The sequence below is a fragment of the Odocoileus virginianus genome, chromosome 20 (assembly GCF_023699985.2).
Source record: "Odocoileus virginianus isolate 20LAN1187 ecotype Illinois chromosome 20, Ovbor_1.2, whole genome shotgun sequence".
NCBI classification, from domain to species: Eukaryota; Metazoa; Chordata; class Mammalia; order Artiodactyla; family Cervidae; genus Odocoileus; species Odocoileus virginianus.
The window spans coordinates 5230167-5256925 of NC_069693.1; the positions used below are offsets into that span (position 1 = coordinate 5230167).

Here is a 26759-nt window from a genome sequence, read left to right on the forward strand (position 1 = left end):
AAAAGTGAAAGTGAAGTCGCTCAGTCGTGTCCGACTCTTAGCGACCCCATAGACCACAGCCTACCAGGCTCCTCCGTCCGTGGGATTTTCCAGGCAAGAGTACTGGAGTGGGGTGCCATTGCCTTCTCCGTTAGTTCCTTGACCAGGGACCAAACTGGAGCCCTCGGCAGTGAGAGCTTGGAGTCCTAATCACTGGACCACCAGGGGATTTCCTATATTTAATCTTTCTGATTAAATACTTTATATAGGATAAAATGCCTCCCATGTTATGGGTGGGCTTCTGCCTGCAATGCTGGAGACCTGGGTTTGATCCCTGAGTAGGGAAGATCCCCTGGAGAAGGAAATGGCAACCCACTCTAGTACTCTTGCCTGGAAAATGCCACGGACAGAGGAGCCTAGTAGGCTACAGTCCATGGGTCACAAAGAGTCGGACACGTACTGAGCGACTTCACTATGTTATGGATACAGTTTAGGGACTTTCGACAGTTGCATTCACCTTTGTAACCACCACCCCAACTAGGGGCATTTCTATCAGCCCAGGAATCCTGTTCCCTCGTGGCCCTTTGCAGACTGTCCTCCCCCTGCCCTGGAACATACACACACACGTGGAATGGACAGGGTTCTATGGCACATGCTCCTTTGGGTCTGGCTGCTTTCACCCAACCTGACGCCCGTGAGATCCATCCAAGCTGTTGTGTCCAAAGTTTGTTCTTTTTCCTTGCTGAGCTGTTGTGTCCCATCCTGCAGACACAGTGTGTGGCTCCATCACCAGGTGATGGGCCCTGGTTCATTTCCAGCTTGGGCTGTAACGAACACAGATGCTGTGAGCACCCATCACAGGCTTTTGGATGGACATCTGCTGTCCTTTCTCATGGGGAAATACTTGGGAACTGGAAGGGCTGGGTCCCAGGTAACTAACTCTGCTTCCCTTTATAAGAAGAAAGCCTCAAACTACTTTCCACAGTGACCTCATGATCTTACAGCAAAGATGGAGACGTGGGGAGTTGTCCCCCGCGCCAGCACTCAGAGCTCTTTGATCCAGACATAGAGAACAGACTCCTGGTTGCCAAGGGGAGGGGATGGGTTGGGAGTTTGGGATTAGCAGATGCAAACGATTATATATAGAATGGATAAACAGTGTCCTACTGCATAGCACATGGAACTATATTCAGTATCCTGTGATAAACCATCATGGAAAAGAATAGAAAAAAGAATGTGTGTTGTGTGTATATATATATATATAATTTTTCATATATATGAATATATACATGTATTTTTCATGTATCTATTAACTGAATCACTGGTTTACAACAGAAATTAACCAGCCATGAAAAGTGTTAGTCATTCAAGGTGTTTGACTGTCTGAAACCCCCTGGACTATATAGCCCACCAGGCTCCTCTGTCCATGGGCTTCTCCAGGCAAGAATACTGGAGTGTGCTGCCATTCCCTTCTCCAGGGGATCTTCCCTACCGCGGGATCCAACCCAGGTCTCCAGCACTGCAGGCAGATTCTTTACTGTCTCAGCCACCAAGGAAGCCCAAATCAACCACACTTCAATAAAATAATTAAAAAACAAAACAAAACCCTCTGTGGTCCACCCAGTTAGTGTCAGTATCACCGATGGTGTTTCCCCTCCCCACCCCACCCCCAGGTGATCCGGACGGACACGTTCAAGCACCTTCGGCACCTGGAGATCCTACAGCTGAGCAAGAACCTGGTGCGCAAGATCGAGGTGGGCGCCTTCAACGGGCTGCCCAGCCTCAACACCCTGGAGCTGTTCGACAACCGGCTGACGACGGTGCCCACGCAGGCCTTCGAATACCTGTCCAAGCTGCGCGAGCTCTGGCTGCGGAACAACCCCATTGAGAGCATCCCGTCGTACGCCTTCAACCGCGTGCCCTCGCTCCGCCGCCTCGACCTGGGCGAGCTCAAGCGGCTGGAGTACATCTCGGAGGCGGCCTTCGAGGGCCTGGTGAACCTGCGCTACCTCAACCTGGGCATGTGCAACCTCAAGGACATCCCCAACCTGACAGCCCTGGTGCGCCTGGAGGAGCTGGAGCTGTCCGGCAACCGGCTGGACCTCATCCGCCCGGGCTCCTTCCAGGGCCTGACCAGCCTGCGCAAGCTGTGGCTGATGCACGCCCAGGTGGCCACCATCGAGCGCAACGCCTTCGACGACCTCAAGTCGCTGGAGGAGCTCAACCTGTCCCACAACAATCTGATGTCGCTGCCCCACGACCTCTTCACGCCCCTGCACCGCCTGGAGCGCGTCCACCTCAACCACAACCCCTGGCACTGCAACTGCGACGTGCTGTGGCTCAGCTGGTGGCTCAAGGAGACGGTGCCCAGCAACACGACGTGCTGCGCGCGCTGCCACGCGCCCGCCGGCCTCAAAGGGCGCTACATCGGCGAGCTGGACCAGTCGCACTTCACCTGCTACGCGCCGGTCATCGTGGAGCCGCCCACGGACCTCAACGTCACAGAGGGCATGGCCGCCGAGCTCAAGTGCCGCACGGGCACGTCCATGACCTCCGTCAACTGGCTGACGCCCAATGGCACCCTCATGACGCACGGCTCGTATCGCGTGCGCATCTCCGTCCTCCACGACGGCACGCTCAACTTCACCAACGTCACCGTGCAAGACACGGGCCAGTACACCTGCATGGTGACGAACTCGGCCGGCAACACCACGGCCTCGGCCACACTCAACGTCTCGGCCGTGGACCCGGTGGCGGCTGGCAGTGCCGGCAGCGCGGGCGGCGGCGGCGGTGGGGGCGGCCCCGGGGGCGGCCCCGGAGGCGGGGGCGGCGGCTACACCTACTTCACCACCGTGACGGTGGAGACCCTGGAGACGCAGCCCGGAGAGGAGGCCCTGCAGCCACGCGGGACCGAGAAGGAGCCGCCGGGGCCCACGACAGACGGCGTCTGGGGCGGGGGCCGACCCGGGGAGGGGGCCGGCCCGGCCTCCTCGTCCACCACGGCGCCGGCCCCAAGGTCCTCGCGGCCCACAGAGAAGGCGTTCACCGTGCCCATCACGGACGTGACGGAGAACGCCCTCAAGGACCTGGACGACGTCATGAAGACCACCAAGATCATCATCGGCTGCTTCGTGGCCATCACGTTCATGGCCGCCGTGATGCTCGTGGCCTTCTACAAGCTGCGCAGGCAGCACCAGCTGCACAAGCACCACGGGCCCACGCGCACGGTGGAGATCATCAACGTGGAGGACGAGCTGCCCGCCGCCTCCGCCGTGTCCGTGGCCGCCGCCGCCGCCGTGGCGGGCGGGGGCGGCGTGGGCGGGGACAGTCACCTGGCCCTGCCCGCCCTGGAGCGCGACCACCTCAACCACCACCACTACGTGGCGGCCGCCTTCAAGGCGCACTACAGCAGCAACCCGAGCGGCGGGGGCTGCGGGGGCAAGGGCCCGCCCGGCCTCAACTCCATCCACGAACCTCTGCTCTTCAAGAGCGGCTCCAAGGAGAACGTGCAAGAGACGCAGATCTGAAGCCGGGGTTGGGGGGGATGGGGTGGGCCCCCCCTAGGGGGGAGGGGCTGGGGCCGGACCGGGACCCTCCCCACAGCCCCAACCCCGCACAGGGGAGGTTGGGGCAGGCAGCTCAGAGCCCCCACCAGCGTCCGGACCCCAGGGCGGCTCTCCAAGCGAGGACAGGGTGGGGCCCTGGGAATGGAGCCCCCCAGGGGTTCCGGGCCTCGCCCCCTCCCTGGCGATGGGAGGGGACGCAGGAGGGGAGTGGCCGGAAGCCTCCGCCTTTCCTCCTTGCTCTGCGAACAACTGCTCCGGGCCCTCTGCGTTCCAGGGGAGAGAGGAGCTTTTTTGAGGGGTGTCCTCTCCCCTCGCCCCCAACAGCCCTCCTTTTACGGTTCATTTTTTGCAGTTTGACGCCTGTCCCCCGACCCCCACCCCCGCCCTATCCTACCCCTAACCCCCTGGAAACTGAAGAGACAGACACGCGGTCAGAGCCTCCGGACACCCTGGCCCTGTCCCGGGGGAGTCCACTCCTGGCCCCCAGGCCCCCGTGGGCCGGGGATGGGGCGGCGTCAGCCCGTCCCCCACGGTTATCCCCAACCTTCTCCTGCCCCACAGACTCTTTTGATACTGAAGGGAGGTTTGCGTCAACGACTACCTGCTCTGTAATTACTTTAAAAAAAAAAAAAAAACACGGAAAAAGTAAAAAAAAAAAAAAAAAATTTTTTGGTCATGGAAGCATGGAGGAGAGAGAAAAAAGGGAACGTGGGTGGGCAGCTGAATGAGAAGCTGGAAAACTCCAGGCCCCATCGGGAAGGTCAGCAGGGGAGCTGGTGCCTCCAGGTGGTCTTAGACCCTTACGCTTTCACCCCTGAGGCCCCAGAGAAGGGCTGGGCCGCCCAGCGCGCCTGGCATTGTGTTTAATCTCCTTGCACCTCTTAGGAGGCATGTTCTGGGGTCCTCTCCCCTCACCTCCCACCTCACAGCAGGAATCCAGGGGGCTTGATTCCTGGGGCAGCTCTTTCAAGGTACCACAGAGTGGGTGGCTCAGAACCACAGCAATTTAGTGTCTCAGTTCCGAGTCCAAGATCAAGGTAGCGGCAGAGCCATGCTCTCTCTGTAGGGAAGGGTCCTTCTCCGCCCCTTCTGACTTCTGGGGGCCCCAGGTGCTCCTTGGCTGGTGGCGGTGTCACCCCAGGCTCCACAGGGCATTCTTCCCCCGTCCCCACGTCACCTTTCCTCTGTATCTGTGCCCAACTCCCCCCCTTCTATGAGGTGGTTGTTGTTTAGTCCCTGTGTCGTGTCTGACTTTTTTGTGACCCCATGGACTGTAGCCCTCCAGGCTCCTCTGTCCGTGGGACTTCCCAGGCAAGAATACTGGAGTGGGTTGCCACACGCTCCTGCAGGGGATCTTCCCAACTCAGGGATGGAACCAGCATCTCCTGCTTGGCAGTCAGGTTCTTTACCACTGAGCCACTTGGGAACCCCTCTTTATGAAGACAGCAGCCATATCGGATTGGGGGCTACCGGTTCCAGCATGATCTCAGTCATCTGCAAAGACCCTATTTCCTACTAGGGTCATATTCACAGCTCCTGGAGGCGAGGACACAATTCAGCTCATCACAGAGCCAAACCTGAGAGGGTCCGTCTCCACTGCAAACCCATTGGAGACACTGCCTCCAGAGAAAGTCGGCAGGGGAGGGGAGGAGGGGCATGAAGAGTGCTCAAGATGCAGCTGGGGCCTGCTGGGCACGAGGGGGCTGCACTTCTGCCTGGTTAACTCAGAGGCACGAGGCAGAGTCCAGGCCCGGGGAGTAGGCGGGGGCTATGTTGTAGCTTCCCAGGTGGCACTAGTGGTAAAGAATCCGCCTGCCAGTGCAGGAGATGCAAGAGACGTGGGTTGGATCCCTGGTTGAGGAAGATCCCCTGGGGGAGGCCGTGGCAACCCACTCCAATATTCTTGTCTGGAGAAGCCCATGGACAGAGGGAGCCTGGCTGGCTAGAGTGCATGGGGTCACGAAGAGTCAGTCGCGACTGAAGTGATTTAGCAGGCTCAGACGCATAGTGTAGTTCAGAGGGCAGGGGCCGCACAGAGTCCTCGGAGATATGAGAGCCAGCCAGCGGAAGCAAACGCCAGAGGTTGGTCAGGCCAGCGGGCAGATGCTGGCGGGGCCGGAGGAGGCCAAGGTGCCAGCGTTTCAACCTCCAGAGGGTCCCCCAGGGCAGCTTTTGCGTGCTGTGCAGACGGGCAGAAGCCAGTGGAAGCAGGATAAGGCACTGCTCCGGGCAGACATCACTGCGCACACATGGGGCTCGGCCCCAGCAGCGGCTCGGGTCTCAGCCGCCTTTCTCCCCAGCGCCCACCCCGGTCCGCGGACAGGGCAGGCCTGGCGCATGCGCAGGACGGCCGGACCCTGTGGCGTCCACGACTGCAGGTGGAGCGCGAGGAGGGCTGGAAGCCCCCGGGACCCCACCCAGGCCCTCTGTGCTCCCAGAGGCCCTGGACTGGGTCCATGCTCCTGGCCCTCCGCCTCCGCCCCGCCTGTTTCTGACCCACAGAATCTTCTCTCTCCCCCACCTGGGGCTCTTAGAGCAAATTCTTCCCTTATCACCCGTGCAGCCGCCTCTGCTGCGACGTGTCTGGGGTCCCCGGCCCTATTTGTCAGGCCTGTCTGCTGGAGACTCTCCTCTCGAGCGACGCCTGGCTCCCCCTCGCTCCCTCTTTCAAGCTCGCTCTCTCCTCTCTCGTCCTCTCTCTGGGCCCATCCTGGTTGCTATGGCAACACTGCAGCGGGTACCAGGTGGTGGTTGGGGGCAGGGAGCCAAGAGTGCTGCAGCCTCCGCCATTTCCGATGCCAGGCACCCTCGAGGCGCAGTGGCGGGGGCTCATGGTCGGGGGTGGGGGGGGCACTCAGGGCCTCCCCAGGCCTCGCAGGTTTCTCATTGGCCATGGGAGGTGGCAAGAGGGGAGATACGAGCATGGGAGTGAGGATATAAGGTGGTGCCCTGGCTGGGGAAGGGGAGGGTAAAAGGTGAGACGTCAAGGTGAACAGAAGGATGATTAGACTGGCGGGAGGCAGGTTTGGAGAGGGGCTGCGGGCATGGACCCCTCCATGGGAGCTGTGGGTGGGGGGTCGTTTGGGAGGGGGCTTCTGAGGCTAGGATGAACGCGACTCCAGCTCCTGCTGCCTTGTGGGGAGATAGGCATGACCAGGCCAGGCCTCCCTCGGACTTTGCGGGAGATGAGGGCCTGGCCTGGCTGGGGACGGAATGGTAGCCAGCCCAGAGGAGGCAGGAGTGGAAGCTGGAGGGATGGAGATCCAGGAAAAGGTGGAGAGACAGCGATGAGTGTGAGAGACACACGAGATGGAGACAGAGAACCAAGGGAGGAAACCGCTGAGGAGGAACATTGACAAGAATCCCGGGTGCCAAGGCACCGGTGGTGGTTGGGGTGGGGCAAGGATGGGGACTGGAAATACAGAAGCAGAAGGAAGGGGACAGACAGAGCCCAGAGTCCAGCGTCACCGTCTCCTCTCCCCTGCTCCCAACCCTCTCTACCCCCAACCCAAGCAGGATGCAGTTTCCATGACAACCTGGCTGGCCAGAAAAGGGGGGCAGGGGACTGCAGAGGAAATTTTCCACATCAGCAGGAAGACAGGAGGGCGTGATGCAGAGAAAGAACAGGCTAGATTGGGGGGGGGGGGGGCACGATGCAGAGTCCTAGAACTCCAAACCGCATACCGTCCCCAGGATCCTCCTTCTGCCCCCACACAGCACCCCCTCACCCCCACCTCTGGGCCACCACAGGGAAGGGGGAAGGTTCGGGAGAGGACCGAGGGTCAGAGTCCAAAGATCAGCCACTGCCCAAACCTCGTGTGTGGGGTGAGAGGGGCAGCAGGCAGCGGAGCTCAGATGCAGATCACTGAATTCAAGGGCATGGCCCTCGACAGGGTCCCGAGGAAGGTGGGGATAGTGGGCTACGGCCGCCTTGGTGAGTCCTTGACTGTCCGGGGCCTCTCCCCAACGCCCTTTCTGGGGCCTCAAAAGCCTGTGTCCTCCACCAACATTCCTTTCATCTCTGTCCTGATCTGTGGCCTGGCTGATTCTACCTAAGCGTGTTCCACTCCCCACCACGGGTCTCTGGCCCCTCAGGGTCTCTGCCCGCCACCTGTTTTTGTGCCCCCTCCTGGGGTCCCTGTCCTCCTCTCTGGGTCCCTGTCCCCTCTGAGTCCCTGTCCCCCTCTCTCTGGGTCCCTGTCCCCTCTGAGTCCCTGTCCCCCTCTCTCTGGGTCCCTGTCCCCCTCCCTCTGGGTCCCTGTCCCCCTCTCTCTGAGTCCCTATCCCCCTCTCTCGGGGTCCCTGTCCCCTCTGAGTCCCTGTCCCCCTCTCTCTGAGTCCCTGTCCCCCTCTCTCGGGGTCCCTGTCCCCTCTGAGTCCCTGTCCCCCTCTCTCTGGGTCCCTGTCCCCCTCTCTCTGGGTCCCTGTCCCCTCTGAGTCCCTGTCCCCCTCTCTCTGGGTCCCTGTCCCCTCTGAGTCCCTGTCCCCCTCCCTCTGGGTCCCTGTCCCCCTCTCGGGGTCCCTGTCCCCTCTGAGTCCCTGTCTCCCTCTCTCTGGGTCCCTGTCCCCCTCTCTCAGGGTCCCTATCCCCTCTGAGTCCCTGTCCCCCTCTCGGGGTCCCTGTCCCCTCTGAGTCCCTGTCCCCCTCCCTCTGGGTCCCTGTCCCCCTCTCTCAGGGTCCCTGTCCCCTCTGAGTCCCTGTCCCCCTCTCGGGGTCCCTGTCCCCTCTGAGTCCCTGTCCCCCTCTCTCTGGGTCCCTGTCCCCCTCTCTCTGGGTCCCTGTCCCCTCTGAGTCCCTGTCCCCCTCTCGGGGTCCCTGTCCCCTCTGAGTCCCTGTCCCCCTCCCTCTGGGTCCCTGTCCCCCTCTCTCAGGGTCCCTGTCCCCTCTGAGTCCCTGTCCCCCTCTCGGGGTCCCTGTCCCCTCTGAGTCCCTGTCCCCCTCTCTCTGGGTCCCTGTCCCCCTCTCGGGGTCCCTGTCCCCTCTGAGTCCCTGTCCCCCTCTCTCTGGGTCCCTGTCCCCCTCTCTCTGGGTCCCTGTCCCCTCTGAGTCCCTGTCCCCCTCTCTCTGGGTCCCTGTCCCCTCTGAGCCCCTGTCCCCCTCTCTCTGGGTCCCTGTCCCCTCTGAGCCCCTGTCCCCCTCTCTCTGGGTCCCTGTCCCCTCTGAGCCCCTGTCCCCCTCTCTCGGGGTCCCTGTCCCCTCTGAGTCCCTGTCCCCCTCTCTCTGGGTCCCTGTCCCCCTCTCTCTGGGTCCCTGTCCCCTCTGAGCCCCTGTCCCCCTCTCTCTGGGTCCCTGTCCCCTCTGAGTCCCTGTCCCCCTCCCTCTGGGTCCCTGTCCCCTCTGAGTCCCTGTCCCCCTCCCTCTGGGTCTCTGTCCCCTCTGAGTCCCTGTCCCCCTCTCTCTGGGTCCCTGTCCCCTCTGAGTCCCTGTCCCCCTCCCTCTGGGTCTCTGTCCCCCTCTCTCTGGGTCCCTGTCCCCTCTGAGTCCCTGTCCCCCTCTCTCTGGGTCCCTGTCCCCTCTGAGCCCCTGTCCCCCTCTCTCTGGGTCCCTGTCCCCTCTGAGTCCCTGTCCCCCTCCCTCTGGGTCCCTGTCCCCTCTGAGTCCCTGTCCCCCTCTCTCTGGGTCTCTGTCCCCTCTGAGTCCCTGTCCCCCTCTCTCTGGGTCCCTGTCCCCTCTGAGTCCCTGTCCCCCTCTCTCTGGGTCCCTGTCCCCCTCTCTCTGGGTCCCTGTCCCCTCTGAGTCCCTGTCCCCCTCTCTCTGGGTCCCTGTCCCCTCTGAGCCCCTGTCCCCCTCTCTCTGGGTCCCTGTCCCCTCTGAGCCCCTGTCCCCCTCTCTCTGGGTCCCTGTCCCCTCTGAGCCCCTGTCCCCCTCTCTCGGGGTCCCTGTCCCCTCTGAGTCCCTGTCCCCCTCTCTCTGGGTCCCTGTCCCCCTCTCTCTGGGTCCCTGTCCCCTCTGAGCCCCTGTCCCCCTCTCTCGGGGTCCCTGTCCCCTCTGAGTCCCTGTCCCCCTCTCTCTGGGTCCCTGTCCCCTCTGAGTCCCTGTCCCCCTCCCTCTGGGTCTCTGTCCCCCTCTCTCTGGGTCCCTGTCCCCTCTGAGTCCCTGTCCCCCTCTCTCTGGGTCCCTGTCCCCTCTGAGTCCCTGTCCCCCTCTCGGGGTCCCTGTCCCCTCTGAGTCCCTGTCCCCCTCTCTCTGGGTCCCTGTCCCCCTCCCTCTGGGTCCCTGTCCCCTTCTCTGTGGGTCCCTGTCCCCTATGAGTCCCTGTCCCCCTCTCTCTGGGTCCCTGTCCCCCTCTCTCAGGGTCCCTGTCCCCTCTGAGTCCCTGTCCCCCTCTCTCTGAGTCCCTGTCCCCCTCTCGGGGTCCCTGTCCCCTCTGAGTCCCTGTCCCCCTCTCTCTGGGTCCCTGTCCCCCTCTCGGGGTCCCTGTACCCTCTGAGTCCCTGTCCCCCTCTCTCTGAGTCCCTGTCCCCTCTGAGTCCCTGTCCCCCTCCCTCTGGGTCTCTGTCCCCTCCCCCCGAGTCCCTGTCCCCCTCTCTCTGAGTCTCTTTGCTTCTCCCCAGGACAGTCCCTGGTCTCCCACTTGCTGACTCAGGGACCAGAACTGGGCCTAGAACTTGTTTTTGTCTGGAACCGTGACGCAGGACGAATGGCGGGGAGCGTACCCCCTTCCCTCCAGCTCCAGAATCTTGATGCTCTCGGGGAGAGGTCAGTGACCTCGCTGTGAGAGAGCAGGGCTCTCTGAAACTCTTATTCTGGCCTCCTTTAGGTGATGTGTGCTCTCAGGCAAGGCCCTTAACCCTCTCTGGTCCTCCCTCTCCCAAACGTGAAACAGGACAAGCGTCCTCCTATTTCCCCTCCCAGGCCAGAGTGAAACATGATGGGCCTCCACAGACTCAGGGAACCTGGGGAGCGGGGGGAGGTCTGATACCTCTTCCAGGCCTTCCCCGCCTCTCTCCTGTCTCTCAGGCACCCTGACCTTGTGGTGGAAGTGGCCCATCCCAAAATAATCCAGGAATCTGGGGCAGAAATCCTGCGCTACGCAAATCTCCTGGTGAGCCCCGCCTCTTCCACCTTGACACCACCCCACCCTAAAGTGGGATCCGTCTCCTGACCTTAGCTCCCCGCTTCATCTGCCCCAGGTAGGGTCCCCCTCAGCCCTGGCTGACCAAGCCACAGAGCAGCAGCTCCTGGAGGCCTCACATCTCTGGGGCCACGCTGTGTTCGTGGCCCGGGGGGCCCTGTGGGGCGCGGAGGACATCTCCAGGTTGGACGAAGCCGGGGGTCTCCAGGTGAGGGCCCGCTGCACTCCCCGGGAATCAGAGGCGGCCAACAGGCACACCCAGGCTCCCTGACCCCAGCTCTCACTTCCAGAGCCTCCGTGTCTCCATGGCCACACACCCCGATGGCTTCCGGCTCGAGGGACCCCTGGCTACGATGCGCAGCACCGGGTCTCGTGCTGTGCTCTATGAAGGCCCTGTTCGGGGGCTCTGCCCCCACGCCCCCCGAAACTCCAACACCATGGCGGCCGCTGCCCTGGCCGCCCCCAGCCTGGGCTTCGACCGTGTGATCGGGGTGCTTGTGGCTGATTTCAGGTGAGCGGAGCTGAGTGGGGGTCTGGGCTGGGGCCAGACCAGCTAGACTGACCACCCTGCTTGCCCCAGCCTCAAGAACATGCACGTGGTGGATGTGGAGCTGAGCGGACCCCCGGGCCCCACAGGCCGAAGCTTCGCTGTGCACACGCACAGAGAGAACCCCGCAGAGCCAGGCGCTGTCACCGGCTCTGCCACCGTCACCACCTTCTGGCGCAGCCTCGTGGGTACGGCCAGGCTCCTCCTGGGCCCCAGGCAGAGCTTGAGTCTCAGGCTTTCTGAGTCTGCAGTTCTGATTCCGTCTCTATCGACTGATCTTTATTTCTCCTTAACCTTCTTCTCCACGAGGTTGAGTCTTTATAGATCTCTCACTCTCTCTCCAAGTCTCCTCTCCCAGCCTCTGTGTCCCCGTCTCTCGGGGACTCTAGCATGTGAGTCTTCCCACCTGCCAGGTCTCTATCCCTCTTCCTCTAAGTTTTGGCCCCTCTCTCTGGGTCTCTGTTCCCCTCTGAGTCTCAGTCCCTCCCTCTAGGTCTTTCTCCGACCCCACGGTGATCTGTTCCTTCTTCCAGGTGTCTTTCACTCCTCATCTCTCTGTTGTAGCCTTTCATTCACTGTATCTCCCCCGCAGGCTGCTGCCAGCTCCCCTCCAAACCGGGGATCCATCTCTGCTGAGAAGACTCCCCCTTCCCAAGAGGACATCCTCATCTCCTTTACCTCCCACCACCACCGACCCACTGCTGTCTTGGCCTCAGTGTCCCCAGACATCCCTCTGGTCTCAGTAAATATTGGAGGCTCTTCTCCCTGCGTGGTCTGGTGTCTGATCACTTTCCCTTCCGTGACGTCACGCTGCGTTATCACGCTAGGCATGACGCCAGCCCAGGAAGCGGACTTACAGGGAAGTAACACCCCTCGAACCTATCGCGAGAGCCTCCTCACTAAGTTTCCCAGAATCTTCCGAGCACCAGGGGGCGTGGAACTGTGAGAAGGAGAGGACCGATTTAGGGCACATTTCCGGGACTCGTCGAAGGGCTGACGGAAGTTGTAGTCCCGCGTTCTCGGGGCGACACCGGACTTCCGGGCCACGCTGCCCGGACGTTCCGTGAGGAGCTCGCGCTCTCGCCGGGGTCGCCGGGAGTCGTAGTCCGGCTCGCGGGGGCCGCCGGGAGCTGTAGTCCGTCCCACCTGCCCAGTCAGCGCTGTGCGGCCCGCCCTGCGCTCTCGGAGCCCGGAGCCGCCGCTCGGGGGGATGCGGGAGCCCCCGGTTTGGGGGAACAGAGAGGCAGGCGGGGTGAGGGGCGTTTCCAGGCAGCGGAACGGGCGAGCGCCATGGTTGGGGTACAGGTCGGGGAGACAGCTCTGTTACTCGGTGTCCGGGGAGGGGGCCCTGTTGCCAGGTGACAGGAGGAGAGAACTCTGCTGGTTGGTGACAGGGGAGGGGAGTCTTCTGTTGCTAGGCGACCAGAAGAGACCCTGTTACCTAGAGACGGGGAGGAGGCTTCCTCTATTGCTAAGTAACCAGAGGAGAGCCTGGTTACCTAGTAGGGGGCGAGTGGGGGAGGGGGGAGGAGTCTCCTCTGTTGCTAGGTAACCAGAGAGGAGGCCTGTTACCTAGGGACAGGGGAGGGGAGTTCTCTGTTGCTAGGTGACCACCACAGGGACCCATTCACTTAGGGATGTGGCAGGGGCGGGGGTGGTGGTCCTCTGTTGCTAAGCGAGAGAAGAGAGCTTTTTTCCTAGAAATAGGGAATGGAGGTACTCTGTTGCCAGGAGATCGTCAGAGTCAGGGGCCCCTCAGGCTGCCCGAGCCCCCACTCAATGACGGTGCCCCCAAGGGCCTGCTGGCAGGTTGGGCTTCCAGATCCCAGACTCCTGAGCACCTTTTCCCCCCACCCCTCCAAGCAGGAGCCGAGGGCGGCATGTCCCAGGCCCCAGGAGCTCAGCCAAGCCCGCCCTCCGTGTACCACGAACGGCAACGCCTGGAGCTCTGTGCCGTCCACGCCCTCAACAACGTCCTGCAGCAGCAGCTCTTCAGCCAGGAGGCTGCCGATGAGATCTGCAAGAGGTGACCATCACCCACCCCAGCCCCTGGAGAAGCAGGGCTCACGGAGGTGGGGACACCCACCTGGGTCTCGGAGCAAGGCCTGAGGCAGAGCCCTGCGGCTTCTTGCTGCCCCATCTCCTGCCCGGCTGGACTCCGGGACTCAGAGGCCGAGATGTTACCCAGGCGGCTGCGCACCCCGCTGGCCTCAGCCCCTGACCTGGCCTCAGCCTTTTACCTCTGCCCTCATCCTCACTCTCTTCCCACCTCCCAGCTTCTGGTTTATCTCCTTCAGTCCCGGCTACACAGGGCTCCAGCACTGCAGCTGCCCCTCCCCCACTCCCAGGCCTCCCAGGGCTCCCCCAGCACCCCTGGCAGAAGCCCCAGGCTCCACACCCAGCCTGATAACCAAAACCCTGTGTGCTGTGGTCCCCACCCATCTCTGCAACTTCATATCTCACTGCTTGCTTCCAAACAAATTCCCCTCTAGTCTCTGAATGAGCCCCACATGGTGCCCCTGGGCCTTTGCACAGGCTGTTCTTTCTGCCTGGCATGGCTCTCTTCTTGGCAGCCTGGAGTGCCGCCTCACTATTCAGGATTTCAAACATCACTTCTTTGTTATCTCTCTGCCAAGTCCCTCCTCTCTGGCCCCACTGCCTTCTGGACCCTCCCCTCGGCCTCCAGTCTCTCTCCTCCCATCAGTCCCCCATGTGATCCTACGCCCCCAGATGACCCTTTCTCCCCAACTCTTGCTCACAGTCCTCCAGTGCCTCCGCCCCCGCCATCCTCAGGCCGAGTCCCAGCCCCTCAAACTGATTATTTTAGAATGTATTCATCTCCTCCCATCATTCAGAACAGGAATCAATCAACTCTTTCATGGCTCGCCATGCTGGAAACTCAAAGATGAGTCCGCTGTGAGCCCCTGCCCTAAGGGAAGCCAGGGAAACAGATACACAGAAAAAGAATACACAACTTTCCCCCTCTCCAGCCCCTCCCCCTGCCTTGCCCCCCAAAGGCCCAGAGACAGAACAAAGTTGCCTTTGTCTCAAGGAGGCGGGGCCTAGAGAGACAAGTGGGCTGGGGGTCAGCTGGAGGGAAGGCGGGGTGCAGGAGCACGGGAGATGCGGTGGGTCAGGTGGCTGCAAGGAATGGGGAGGGCATGAAGCCAGGAGGCCAGCATGGCCCAGATCCTGCCAGGCCAGGCCAAGGGGCTGGGGTTCTCTCCTGGGGTGACGGGGGTGGCAGGGGCAGTGCTGGGTGTAGGAGGAGCCCCTAGGAGGGGGGAGATTGGAAGCTGGGTGAGGGTCCAGGAGGAGGAGGGCAAGGCCTGAGCAGAGCTGTGGGTGGGGGACAGGACCTACTTCCCTGAAGACAGAACGAGAGAGTCGGGGACAGGAGGAACATGGCTGGGGGTGATGAGTCGGCAGAGGGTTGAAGAGAGGGAAGAGTCCCAAGGCTGGGTGACTCACGGACCCTGGGACTCTTTGGCTCTGTGGGGGAGGGGGCGGCCCTCTCAGGAACCCCCAACTCAGGAGGCCCTGACCACCTCCCAACCAGGTTGGCCCCAGACTCCCGGCTGAACCCCCATCGCAGCCTCCTGGGCACCGGCAACTATGACGTCAACGTGATCATGGCCGCCCTGCAGGGGCAGGGCCTGGCCGCTGTGTGGTGGGACCGAAGGAGGTGCGGGCCATAGCGCTGCGTCAGGCGTGCTGAACTGGGCGCGGTGGGTGCGGTGCGACAGTGGTCGGTGGGGAACAATGCAGGGGGAGGGGACGGGTGGATGGGAGGGAGGGAGGGAGGAAGAGGTAGACAGGTGGAGGGTTTGCAGGGGTGGACAACAGGTGGCTGGCCGGCTGAGGGCTCAGGAGGTGATAGAGGGATGGTCAGGGGGTAAGCTGATGGATGCATGATTGGTAGATTGATGGGTAAGTGGATGGTGAATGGGCAGGTTGGGTGATAAGATATATGAATGGATGGGTGGTTGAGTGAATGAAAGATCAAGGATGGATCATTGATACGTGTGGGTGCGTGCTTAGTCACTCAGCCATGTCCAACTCTTTGCGACCCCATGGACTGTAGCACGCCAGGCTCCTCTGTCCATGGAATGTTCCAGGCAAGAGTACTGGAGTGAGTTGCCATTTCCTGCTCCAGGCCAACCCAGGGATCAAACCCGCATCTCTCACGTCCCCTGCAATGGCAGGCAGATTCTTTACCCCTGAGCCACTCGGGAAGCCCTCAGTTGATAGGCTGCTGCTGCTGCTAAGTCACTTCAGTCGTGTCCGACTCTGTGCGACCCCATAGACGGCAGCCCACCAGGCTCTGCCATCCCTGGGATTCTCCAGACAAGAACACTGGAGTGGGTTGCCATTTCCTTCTACAATACATGAAAGTGAAAAGTGAAAGTGAAATCACTCAATCATGTCAGACTCTTTGCAACCCCATAGACTGCAGCCCACCAGGCTCCTCCGGCCATGGGATTTTCCAGGCAAGAGTACTGGAGTGGGTTGCCATTGCCTTCTCCAGTTGATAGGCAGTGGATAGCAAACATCCAAGATGGTTGGCTGGATGGACGGATGGAAAGAGCGGATGAAGAGTTGGGTGATGGTGGAGGAGATGTTGGGCTGCCGGCTGGCTGGCTGCGGGTTGATTGCATCAGTGGGTGGCTGAGTGGGTCAGTGAAGAGTGTGGATGGTAGGTGACTGTTCTATGGCTGGGAGGCTTGGATGGGTGGGTGGTGTATAATGGGTGGATGATGGATAATGGTAGATGTGTCAGGAGTGGATGGGGAGGGGGTGGATGGTGGAGTTGTTGGGCAGGTGGTGCTTGGGAGCTTGGCTGGGTTGGGTGCATGATGCGTGGGTAACGAACGGGCAGGTGGATGGGGGTGAAGGGTGACTTGCTGGGTGGGTGGCCTGACTGGGAGGTCTGGGTGGGGTGGGCAGCAGGTGAGTGGAAGGAAGCAAAGGGTGGGCTGATGGAGGCGAGTCCCTGGGTGGGCTTGGGCACCCACCACCGCCACCAGCCCGGGCCCCACACACCTGGTCATGTTGGGCCAGCAGGCGCCCGCCCAGGGCCGGGGCTCTGACTGTGGCGCCCCCGCCCCACCCGCAGGCCCCTGTCCCAGCTGGCACTGCCCCGGGTGCTGGGGCTGATCCTGAACCTGCCCTCGCCCGTCTCGCTGGGGCTGCTGTCCCTGCCTGTGCGCCGGCGGCACTGGGTGGCCCTGCGCCAGGTGGATGGCGTCTACTACAACCTGGACTCCAAGCTGCGGGCGCCCGAGGTGCTGGGCGACGAAGATGGCGTCAGGTGAGGGCTGGGGGCGCGGCTCCAGGGCCGGGGGCCATGGGGAGGGGGCCTGTCCTCCCCCACCCCACGCCCGCGAGGCCTCAGCCTCCCCATGTCTGCGCAGGGCCTTCCTGGCGGCCGCGCTGGCTCAGGGCCTGTGCGAGGTGCTGCTGGTGGTGACCAAGGAGGTGGAGGAGCAGGGCTCCTGGCTGCGGGCAGACTGACCCCAGGAGGGGAGCACGGCTGCCCATCCGGAGCAGCCCCCGAGACCGCGTCAGCCTCCAGAGCAAGCGCCGGGGGCTTGGACACCTCGTGGACCCAGCGGAGGCCCCGCCCCCTGCCCCGTACCCCCATCCCACCTCATGCCGCTGCTGCCTCAATAAACCTGGTAATTTGCTCCTGGCCTGGCCCGTGTCTCACCCGGGACCCCTCTCCTACAGTTACTCGGGTTTATCAGAGACCTAAGCGGGTTAGACCACCTCCTGCGCTGCACTCACCTCTCAGGGCCTGTTTCCTCATGGGGGTGGGGCGGGGACGTACTGGGAGAAAGCAATGCAAATCCTTGCCCTCCGAAGCCTCGAGGGGGAGACGAGGAACAAACAAATCGGTGCATCCCAGAGAGTCCGGGGAGATGAGCCCCACGGAGAAGGCGAGGGTTGACTTCTCAGTGCCCAGCTTGTCCAGCAACTGGCAGTCGTGGCGCCAGAAGACATCCCCAACCTCATCCAGGAACCTGCAAGTCTGGCTGAGCTGCTGACCTCAAAGGCGGGAAATTGTCCTGCGTGGTCTGCATCAGCCCAGTATAATCCCGAGGGTCCTTAGACGTGAAAGAGGCAGTGGGACTTCCCTGGTGGTGGTTCAGTATGGTTAAGACTCTGCGTTTCCACTGCAGGGCGGGGGGTTCAGTACCTAGTTGGGGAACTAAGATTCCACACACAGTGCAGTGCGGCCAAAAAATTAAAAAAAAAAAAAAAACAATGGAAGAGAGGCAGGAGAGGAGAATCAGAGAAAGATGGGTAATGAAGACACTACATGGGAGGCTCGGGGTGGGGCCTGGGGGTGTCTTTGAAGATGAGAGGGGGTCATGAGCCAGGAAACAGGCAGCCTCTAGGAGCTGGAAGTGTGAAAATGAATGTGTTAGTCTTTCAGCCGTGTCCTGTGGACTGTAGCCCGCCAGCCTCCTCCGTCCAGGCAAGAATACTGGAGTGGGCTGCCAGTTACTCTGTCAGGGGATCTCTCCCGGACCAGGGATCGAACCTGGGTCTCCCTCATTGCGGGCAGATTCTTTACTGATTGAGCGGCGGGGGTCCTGGGCGGGGCTGGCTCTAGGAGGCTAAGGGGATTGCTTTCCAGGGAGCCAATGGGAAGGGTGGGAGGGGCCATTCCAGAATTAGAAACAGCCCCTAAGGAGACCTGGAATGTTGAGGGAGGCAATTTCTCCAGTATCTATCTGAGGAGGTGATTAGAGATAAGGGTAGATCCTGGCAGGGCCACCACCCACAGGGCCTCCAACAGCAGCTGGAGGGCTGGACCTGGCCCAGGGTGGGGCTATGAGCAGGGGTGGGGCGGGTAGGTCCAGGATACAGAAAGACCCCTCTGGGGCCACCTGGAGGCAGGCTGGGTGCCCAGGAAGAGGCTGAGGCTCCCTGTGGGAGGAGATGAGGCCTGAGCCAGGACCCTGCAGGCAAAACAGAGGTGACAAGAGGGTCAGGGCACACTCTGGGGGTGTGCAGGAGCAGGCAGGGAAGGAGGGACCCCGGGGTCTGGCCCTGGGGGACCATGGGGCCACCCCACAGACGGGACCCTGGGGTAGAGCGGCTGCGGGGGAGGGGAGGTGGGATGCAAGGGGTATGACAGGCTGGGTGACATCAGGAGAGGAGGACCAGGGTCAGGGACTCAGGAGATGGCTCCAGGGGTCACGGGCCTGACCCAGGAGGCGTGAGCATAGGGCAGGAAGTGGGCAAACGTGGGGCACCTCATTAGGTGCCAAGCAGAAATGGGGGACCCAGAGGCACAGGGAGGCTGTGGGCAGGGAGAGGCAGGCAGCACCCCAGCTCGGGGTGTCTCCCTACCCCCGCCTCAGGATGCGCTTCACCCAGCAGTAGATTCATCCAAAGCGGGGAACACAAGAAGGAAGGCGGGGAGCAGATGCTGGCAGGACGCAATGGCCAGCCATTGCGGGGGGACTCAGGCTTGGTGGATTCCGGCTCCCAAGGCTTCAGAGGTCAAAGGGCAACTGGTAAAAGTGAAAAGTCAAGATGCACAAGGAACGTCCTTGGTGGTCCAGTGGCTAAGACTCCAGGCTCCCAATGCCAGCGGGGGTGGGGCGGGGCGTGGAAGCGGGGCAGCAAGGTTCATTCCCTGGTCTCCCTGGTCAGGAAGGTCTCCCACATCCCACATGTAGCAACTAAGAGGTCATATACCACGGCTGAAACCCGGAGCAGCCACGCGTATAAAACAGTCAAGCAGGCCCCACGCTCCCCCCAGTCTCTGATCTGGCCCTCCCTCGGTGCCCCTGTCTTGAGCTCTCTTTCCGGGTGTTTCTCTCAGCCTCTGTCTGTCTGTCTGTCTGTCTCCCTGGGCCCTCTGTGGCCCACTCCCCCGCCCCGTGCCTGTCGCCTGTCCTGTCAAGTCCCAGACAGCCTGGCGGGGCTCCCTGAGTGCTTCTATTCCTGGGCCTGAGTGATCTTCCCAGGTGCCTTCTCCGCGGTGGCCTAATATGGTCCGAGGAGCAGGAGCTTCGGGGCAGGGGGGTGGGACCCCGGGGGGAGGGGCCGGAGGTGGGGTGTGGGGGTCCGGCAGCCTCCCTCCCTCCTACTCCCAGCCCCACCTCAGGTGATGACCCCTCCTGCTCTGCACAGGCTAGAGCACTAGCAGGCTGGGCTGGTGCACAGATTGAGCACCTACTGTTTGCCCCTTAGGGCTGCCCCCATCCCAACGCAGCCTCTCTGGCCCCCACCTGCTGCCCCCGCCCCGCCCCCGCTATTCACAAGACTGAGTCAGGCTGTTCCTTGTCCCCAGGATGCCCCCAGCCAGGCTGGTCCCAGAGCGTCGAGTGGTCGGGGGGCTCCTGGGGATCCCCAATTGCCCGTTAGGGGCGCCCCAGGCAGACCCACCGGGAGTCTCAGGGTCCGCGGGGTTGCAGGAGGGGGAGGGGCGGCAGGTGCAGGGGGAGGTGACAGCTGTCCCGCGCCCCCCGGGCGCCGGGCGCCGAGCGCCGACAGCTGAGACCCGATTTAGCTGTCTGAGCCCGGGTCTGGCCAGATAAGGCCGTGGGGGGTGTAGCCCCGCCCCCCGGGACGCCCCTTAAATCGCAGTCGGGCCGTGGCGGGGCGGCCGCCGGCGATGCCAGGTGAGAGGGGCCGCGCTCCTTCCTGCCTCCCCGCGTCCCACCCGCACGGCGCTGCCCCCTCTCTCCGGCTCTCTCCTCTCTCCCTGCGGCGCCCGGCTCTCTCCCTCTGCCTTTCTCCGTCTCTTCGCTTCTCGGACCCCCGCTCCCGCGGCTGTTTCTCCCCATCCCGTCCCTGACTCCGCCTCTGTCCTTCTCCCTTCCCCGTCATCTCTCTGGGCTTTGTCTTCCCACATCTCTCTCCTGTCTCTTCATCTCTGTCTGTCTGTCTGTCTGTCTCTCCCTTTGCACCGCGCAGCGGGCGGGTTCTCAGTTCCCTGACCAGGAATCCAGCCCGCACGCCCTGCAGTGGGATCCTGGGGTCTTAGCCACTGGACCACCGGGGAAGTGCCCTCTCTGTCTCTCTCTTTCCACTTCTTTGTCTCCGTGGCTTTCCCCGCTCTCTCGCTTTCTCTCTCTGTCTGCTCGCGCCCAGCCCTTCTCTCTGCACCTCTCTCCGCATCTCCCACCCTTCTGCCCATCCCTCTCCCGTCTCCCCAGTCTGTCTCCATCTCTCTCCTCGATTCTCTCGGCTTCTCTCTCCTTCTCTCCCTGCCTCTCCCAGCCTCTCTCTCCTCTCTCTGACCCCACCTCTCCAGCGCCTGGGATGGAGCCGCCCCGGGGCCTCTGCCGTGGTTTCTGCTGAATAAAGCTGTGTCTATCCTCACCTCTCCAACTCCTCTCGCCTCCTTTCCTTTCTCACCCCTCTGCCTCTGAGCTCAGCAACACCACCCCCGTCCTGATCCCAGCAGGTGGGAGGGGGTAGTCGAGAACCCAGGGCTGGGGTCAGGGTTCCTGCCTCCCAGAGAGACCACCAGAAACAGGCTGAGAGCCAGATGGAAGAGATGGGGAGAAAGGCAGAGAGATGTGTGCAGAGGCCAACTCCAAGACAGCAGGGGACAGGGACCCAGACACAGAGGCAGACCAGCTGGGCGCCAGGAACTCAGAGATGGGGAGGGCCGGTGAAGGTGCAAGACCCGGAGGCTCAGAGGCTGACATACACACAGCAGGCAGTGCCCACGTCCCCCCAAACACAGCAGACGGGGCTAGCGGCCACCACCCCCACAACCTCCGCCAGGCGGTGCCAGGCCCCAAACAACAGGCTCTTGTCCCACTCCGTGGTCCTCGGGGCAGCTGGGGCGGGGGGCCGCCAAAAGCCTGACTTCAGCCTCCAGCTTCAGACCCCCCTACACCCGCCTTCTGGCCTTAATGCTGGGGTCTCCACCCCCTTGAGCCTGCTTTCTGCTCTGCAGGGGAAGGAGCCAGGCATTTCTGCATCCTGCTGGGTGCACCCTGAATGCCTCCGTGCCTGTCCTGACACCCTCTCGTCTCCGCAACCCCCTTCCTCCGTGCCCTCTGCTTGTTCCTCCCGAACTTCCAGCTCTCTTCCTTGGAAGAGATGGGCATTTATTAAGTCCCTAGTGTTTGCCAGGCAGTTCCACACACTGTCTCTGCACCTTCTTCTCTCTTTGTTCTCCCATCCCTTCCACCGTTTTCTCTCCCTTCCTCCTGAACTGCCTGGTCTCTCCCGCAAGGAAATGGGCATGTATTGAGCACCTGCTGTATGCTGGGGAATTTACAAACCCTGTCTCTTCTTACACTCTTTTCTTCCCCAATTCCTTTCTTCTCTCTCTATTCATTTCCTCTCCTTTCTGACTCTGCTTCCTCCTAGGGGAGAGAATGAACATATATTGAGCACCTACTGTGTGTCAGGCAGTTTACACACTTCTCTCCCTTCCTCACACTCTCTTCCTCCTGTCCCCTCCTTGTCTTTCTGGGCTCTCTGCCAAGGCAAGGGACACACATTTACTGAGCACCATTGGAGAAGGAAATGGCAACCCACTCCAGTACTCTTGCCTGGAGAATCCCATGGAGGGAGGAGCCTGGTGGGCTACAGTCCGTGGGATTGCAGAGTGGGACACGGCTGAGCGACTTCACTTCCACTTCACTGTGGTATACCAAGCAATTGCTTGCTCTTTCTCGACTCTCCTCTCGCCCTCTCTTCTCCACAGACCTGTGGTCTTTCTTTCTGCTCTCTGCCAGGAGAGGAAATGGCATTTATGGAGCACCGATTGTATGCCTGGCAGCTTCCCTCCACTCCCCCTGCCCCTTGACTCTCCCTGTTCCTTCATCTCTGACTTCTCCTTTTTTCTGCTCTGTCTGCCCTTTCTTGGGGATGAAAAAGCAATTATGAAGCACCTACTGGTGCTTCCCTTGTGGCTCAGCTGGTAAAGAATCCGCCTGCAATGCAGGAGACCTGGGTTCGATGCCTGGGTTGGGAAGATCCCCTGGAGAAGGGAAAGGCTACCCACTCCAGTATTCTGGCCTGGAGAATTCTATGGACTGTATAGTCTATGGGGTCGTGTATACCAGGCAATTAACACCTCCTCCGCCCCCCGCCCCCAGCTCATCTTCTCTTGCTTCTTTCTTCCTGCTCCTCTCATTTTGCCACCTTCCCTTCCTGTGCTCTCTGGGCCTTCTTTGGGGAAGGGAACAAGCATTAATTGAGCACCTCCTCTTTGCCCCATGGTTTACCCACACAACCTCCTCTGCTATCACCTCCTCCCTCCTGCTCCATCCTGTCACCTCCTTGGCCAGCCTTGCTTTACACGTGTCTTCTTTTTCCTCTTGCTCTCTCTCTCCTCCAAGGAACAAAATGTGCATTTATTGAGCACCTCCTGTGTACTTCACCTTCACAATAGCATGTCCTCTCCTCATTTTCTCTCTTCTTCCCAGCTCCTTGCTCCAGCCTCTCCCCTTCCTCTCTGCCCCATTGGTGCTCTCCTGGGGGAGGACTGGGCATGTATGAGCGCCTGCTGTGTGCTACTCCTCCTATCAGCTGTCTGTCTGTCCTGGCTTGCCTCACAAGCCCGGCTCTCTCTTCTCTCACCCCTCTTGGCTTGCTTACCTCATTCTGGTTGCCTCCTCTGTCCCTAGAGCCAGGGAGGGGAGTGGGTATTTATTAAGTGCCCACTGTATTCCCACTACCTACACTACCTTTACCTACACTGTCTCCTTCTATCACAGCTTCCATTCTCTCTGCTGGAGCTTCGTCTCTCCTCTCCTTTTCCTCCTGTCTTCATTCTCCCGGGAAGAGAACGAACACTTAAGAGCACCCACTGTATGCCTGGTTCTTTCCACCCCTGGCCCTCTCTCCACAGGCTGTTTCTTGCTGTTTTTCCTCCATGCTGATGGTTTCTTCATATCTTTTCTGACTTGGCTTCTCTCTCCTGAAGAAGGGAATGAGTAGGCATTGATTGAGCACCAAGTGTGTGCCAGGCTTTTTCCATAAAGCACAGTGTCCCACCCCCCACACTTGGCTGTCTCTTCTCTCCCTTCCTGCTCTCCTCACTCTCCCCCGGTAAAGGGAAGGGGCACTAATTATGCACCAACTGCATGCTGGGCGACTCACACTGCCGCCTCTCCTTAGATCCTGTGTCCTCCCCTGCCCCTCCTCTCCTGTTCCCCTTCCTTCTCAGCAGTGGAAGCTCTCAGTTTTCCAGACACAAGGGGTCTGGGCGCTGTAGGAAGGGCCCATCGTCTTTGCCGCCCCCCCCCCCACCGTGGTGCTGGGTGAGGCCAGCTGATGAATGATGGGGGTCCAGCTGGATTTCCTCATTGGGGGAGAATGTATGGGTCACAACAGCCACTGCCTAGGGTGTGGGGTGGGGGGAGCTGAAGGAGACCAGGAGGGAAAAGCAGGATAGAAGGTGCTCATTCTTCCTCTGGTGGTGAAGTCCGGGTGGTTAGATCCCCAGGTGCCGCCTTCTGCCCCCAGTCCCCGCCTTTCTGCTTCCTCCCCCACCCCCACCCCAGGAAGCAGCTGAGGAAACTGAGGCTCTGATGAGGGTGAAGGGGGTGGGCAAGAGAATTCCTGATCCTCTGAGTCCTGACTCACTGGGGGCCTGTGTCTCCCGCCCTCCGTGAGCCTGGCTGAGGGCCCTTCTCTCCCTGGGTCTCCGTCTCCTTCCCTGCCTCTCCCTCTGACCCCTGTCTCTCCACTGGTCCTTCCCCGTCCCCCTGTCTCTCTCCTCCCTCCCATTCTCTGGGCCTCATGCTCTCTGCCCGCCCCCCCCCCCCCCGCATCTTTTTTCTCTTTCTCTCCTGCCCTCTGCCTCACGCACAGTTTCTCAGCCTCGGTTTCTCTGACACACACACGTTCCTGGATGAATCTCCCCCACACTGGTTTCCTTTGCTCACACCTTCTTGATGAGGCCTTTCTCTTCAACCTCTCTTCCTCCGGCCTCTCCTCCCCCATCCCCATCCTGACCGTCTCTACCTCCTGTCCGTTTGTCTGTCTCTCCCCACAGACCCGCCCCCAGGCTCCTCTCACCCCCGTCTTACACCCTGATCCTCAGTTTCCCCCTCTTGAATTCTCTCTCTCTCTCTCACTCACACACACATGCTGCTTCCCCACCGGCCCTTGTTTCTTTTCCTTAAACCGTGTTTGTCCTTCTTTGGGCTCCCCTGGTGGCTCAGATGGTAAAGAGTTGGCCTGCGATGCAGGAGACCGGGGTTCAACCCCTGGGTCGGGGAGACCCCCTGGAGGGGAGCGCGCGGCAACCCACTCCAGTGTTCCTGCCTGGAGAATCCCAGGGACAGAGGAGCCTGGCGGGCCAAGTCCTTGGTGTCGCGAAGAGTCGGACAGGACTGAGCGGCCCTCTCACCTCTCACCGAAGCCTCTCCTGCTCTCCCCTCTCTCCCCACGAGGCTCCCGCTGCCTTCCCGTCCTGTCCTCGCTCTTGCTCCCACTCGGTTTTCCCTGCATCTTCTTATTTGGCTGCAGCACGCAGGACCCTTAGTTGTGGCGTGGGAACTTAGTTGCAGCAGGTGGGACTGGTTCCCTGATTGGGGATTGAACCTGCGCCCCCCACACTGGAGGTCCCTCCCCGTGTCCTCTTTTCACTGGTCTAGTCCTCCGCTTTCCTCCCCCCTTCTCCCCCCTCCCCGCCCCGCTCCTGGCATCGCCCTTCCCCCACCCTGTCCGCACTCACGCCCTCCTTTCCCTGGGGGCAGCTGCCCACAGCCCCCTCCCGAGCCCCTCAGCTGTCCCGCTCTCTCCCTCCCACACCTGCTCCCGCACAGCTGGGGTTGGCAGCCTCTCCCCCCTGCCCCGCCCCGGCCCCTTCCGACTCCCACAGCGGGGGAGGCCCCTCTGCAGACCGCGTGTCCCCACGTGCTGCTGGTATTTTTATCCTGTCTCGGAACACACGGTCCTGTGATGAATGTTTCACAGTTTACGGAATTCATTTCATGTCCTGCCAGGTCCCGGACCGTCAGCTGCACGTGTTCATCCCTCTGCAGCTCGTTAACCCCAGGACGCGGGACACGCGTGGTCCCCTGACCTGGTGCCTTATCGCTCGCTCGGGGAAGTGGCAAAGCTTCCCTTCCTCCCTGTCCCTGTCTCTCTCTCTCTCTCTGTCTCTCTCTCTCCCTGTCTCTCCATCTCTCTCCCTGTCTCCCCCTCTCTCCCCCCATCTCTCTCCCTCTCTCTGTTTCTCTCTCTCCCTGTCTCTCTCTCTCCCCATCTCTCTCCCTCTCTCTCTCTCCCCATCTCTCTCCCTCTCTCTCTCTCTGTTTCTCTCTCTCCCTGTCTCTCTCTCCCCCCATCTCTCTCCCTGTCTCTCTCTCCCCCCATCTCTCTCCCTGTCTCTCCCTCTCTCTCCCTCTCTCCCCCCATCTCTCTCCCTCTCTCTCTCTCTGTTTCTCTCTCTCCCTGTCTCTCTCTCCCCCCATCTCTCTCCCTCTCTCCCTCCCTCTCTCTCCCCCCATCTCTCTCCCTCTCTCTCTCTGTTTCTCTCTCTCCCTGTCTCTCTCTCTCCCCATCTCTCTCCCTGTCTCTCCCTCTCTCTCTCTCCCTCTCTCCCCCCATCTCTCTCCCTCTCTCTCTGTTTCTCTCTCTCCCTGTCTCTCTCTCCCCCCATCTCCCCCCTCTTCTTCCTCTCTCTTCCCCCCTCCTCTCCCTCTCTCCCAGTTTTCTCTCCCCTGTCTTCTCTACACCCCACGTCTTCCCTGATCTCCCCTCTCCTTTTCCCCCCCTTTCTCACCCTTCTTGTCTCTTTTCTCTTCACCTCTCTCTCTCCCCCGCTCTCCTCCCCCATCCCCCCTCCTGACCCCATCTCTCTCCCTCTCTGTCTCTGTTTTTCTCTCCGTCTCTCTCCTCCCCATCCTCCCCGCTCAGGCTCCTCTCACCCCTCTTCCCCTGATCCTCATTTTCCCCCTCTTGAATTCTCTCTCCTCTCTCCTCACACCACATCTCTTCCCTCTCGCCCTCTCTCTCTTCCTTAACCTGTCTCTTTGTTTCCTTCTTGTCTCCCTGTCTCCCATCTAAATTGGCCTGCTCTCCGACCGTTCATCCCCTCTCGGGAACCCCCTGACCCCCATCCCACTCATGTTCCTGCTGGAATCCACAGCCTCCCAAGTCCTCTGGTGTCGCGCACGATCGCAACTGGGGGCCTCTCTCCCTCCCTCTCTCTCTCCCCCTCTCTCCCCTCTCTCCCTCTGTTTCCCCCCCTGTCCTCGCTTTTCTCCCCATCTCTTCCCTGCTCTCCTCTTCTTTTCCCTTCTCCCCCAGCCCTAGTTTCTACTGTTTCAGCTGGCTGTCCCTTTGATTGACCTCCCCCCCCACTCTGGTCCCTCCCTCTGTCCCTCTTCCCCCACTGGTCTCCCTCCTCCGCTTTTCTCTCTCCCCTTCTCTCTCTCCCCCCCCTCTCCTCATCGCCTTCCCCACCCATTCGCTCTCCCTGTCTCTCCCTTTCTCCTCTCTCCCACGCCCCTCCCGCCCCCATCTGTCTCCGCTCTCTCCTCTCACTCCTCTCCCTGTCCTCACCTCTCCCCCCCACCGCCCCGGCCCTCCTCCACTCCCTCAGCCCCCTCTCTGCAGCCGCGTGTCCCCATCTGCTGTTTTTTTTGT

The 26759-nt window shown here is 61.3% G+C and overlaps 3 protein-coding genes across 9 annotated transcripts in view; all 3 read left to right on the forward strand.

Moving 5' to 3' along the window:
- The window catches only part of LRRC4B (leucine rich repeat containing 4B), a 41831-nt gene extending 38232 nt beyond the window's left edge, over positions 1-3599 (forward strand). For both annotated transcript variants that reach the window (XM_070450434.1, XM_070450433.1), the window contains exon 3: positions 1653-3599. In XM_070450434.1, coding sequence (XP_070306535.1) covers positions 1653-3506 — 1854 coding nt within the window. In that variant the 3' untranslated portion in view covers positions 3507-3599. The remainder of the gene's footprint in view (positions 1-1652) is intronic.
- JOSD2 (Josephin domain containing 2) overlaps positions 1-16855 on the forward strand; it is a 36800-nt gene extending 19945 nt beyond the window's left edge. The window contains exons 1-5 of one of the 5 annotated variants that reach the window (XM_070450436.1): positions 12030-12420; positions 13035-13240; positions 14728-14853; positions 16285-16479; positions 16583-16855. In XM_070450436.1, coding sequence (XP_070306537.1) covers positions 12379-12420; positions 13035-13240; positions 14728-14853; positions 16285-16479; positions 16583-16682 — 669 coding nt within the window. In that variant the 5' untranslated portion in view covers positions 12030-12378 and the 3' untranslated portion in view covers positions 16683-16855. Of the gene's footprint in view, positions 1-12029; positions 12468-13034; positions 13241-14727; positions 14854-16284; positions 16480-16582 lie in introns of those variants that run through there. The other 4 variants (XM_020886879.2, XM_070450437.1, XM_020886880.2 and 1 more) reach the window with 4 other exon arrangements.
- Positions 7324-11930, forward strand: ASPDH (aspartate dehydrogenase domain containing). 2 transcript variants are annotated; one of them, XM_020886875.2, is made up of 7 exons: positions 7326-7479; positions 10101-10245; positions 10507-10591; positions 10680-10829; positions 10912-11132; positions 11202-11356; positions 11761-11930. In XM_020886875.2, exons 1-7 carry the CDS (start codon positions 7401-7403, stop codon positions 11802-11804), a joined length of 879 nt encoding a protein of 292 aa, XP_020742534.1. In that variant the 5' UTR covers positions 7326-7400; the 3' UTR covers positions 11805-11930. The 2 variants fall into 2 exon arrangements, with proteins under 2 accessions (XP_020742536.1, XP_020742534.1); XM_020886877.2 differs by lacking the exon at positions 10680-10829 and having other exon boundaries at positions 7324-7479.
- Positions 16856-26759: the final 9904 nt, after the last annotated feature.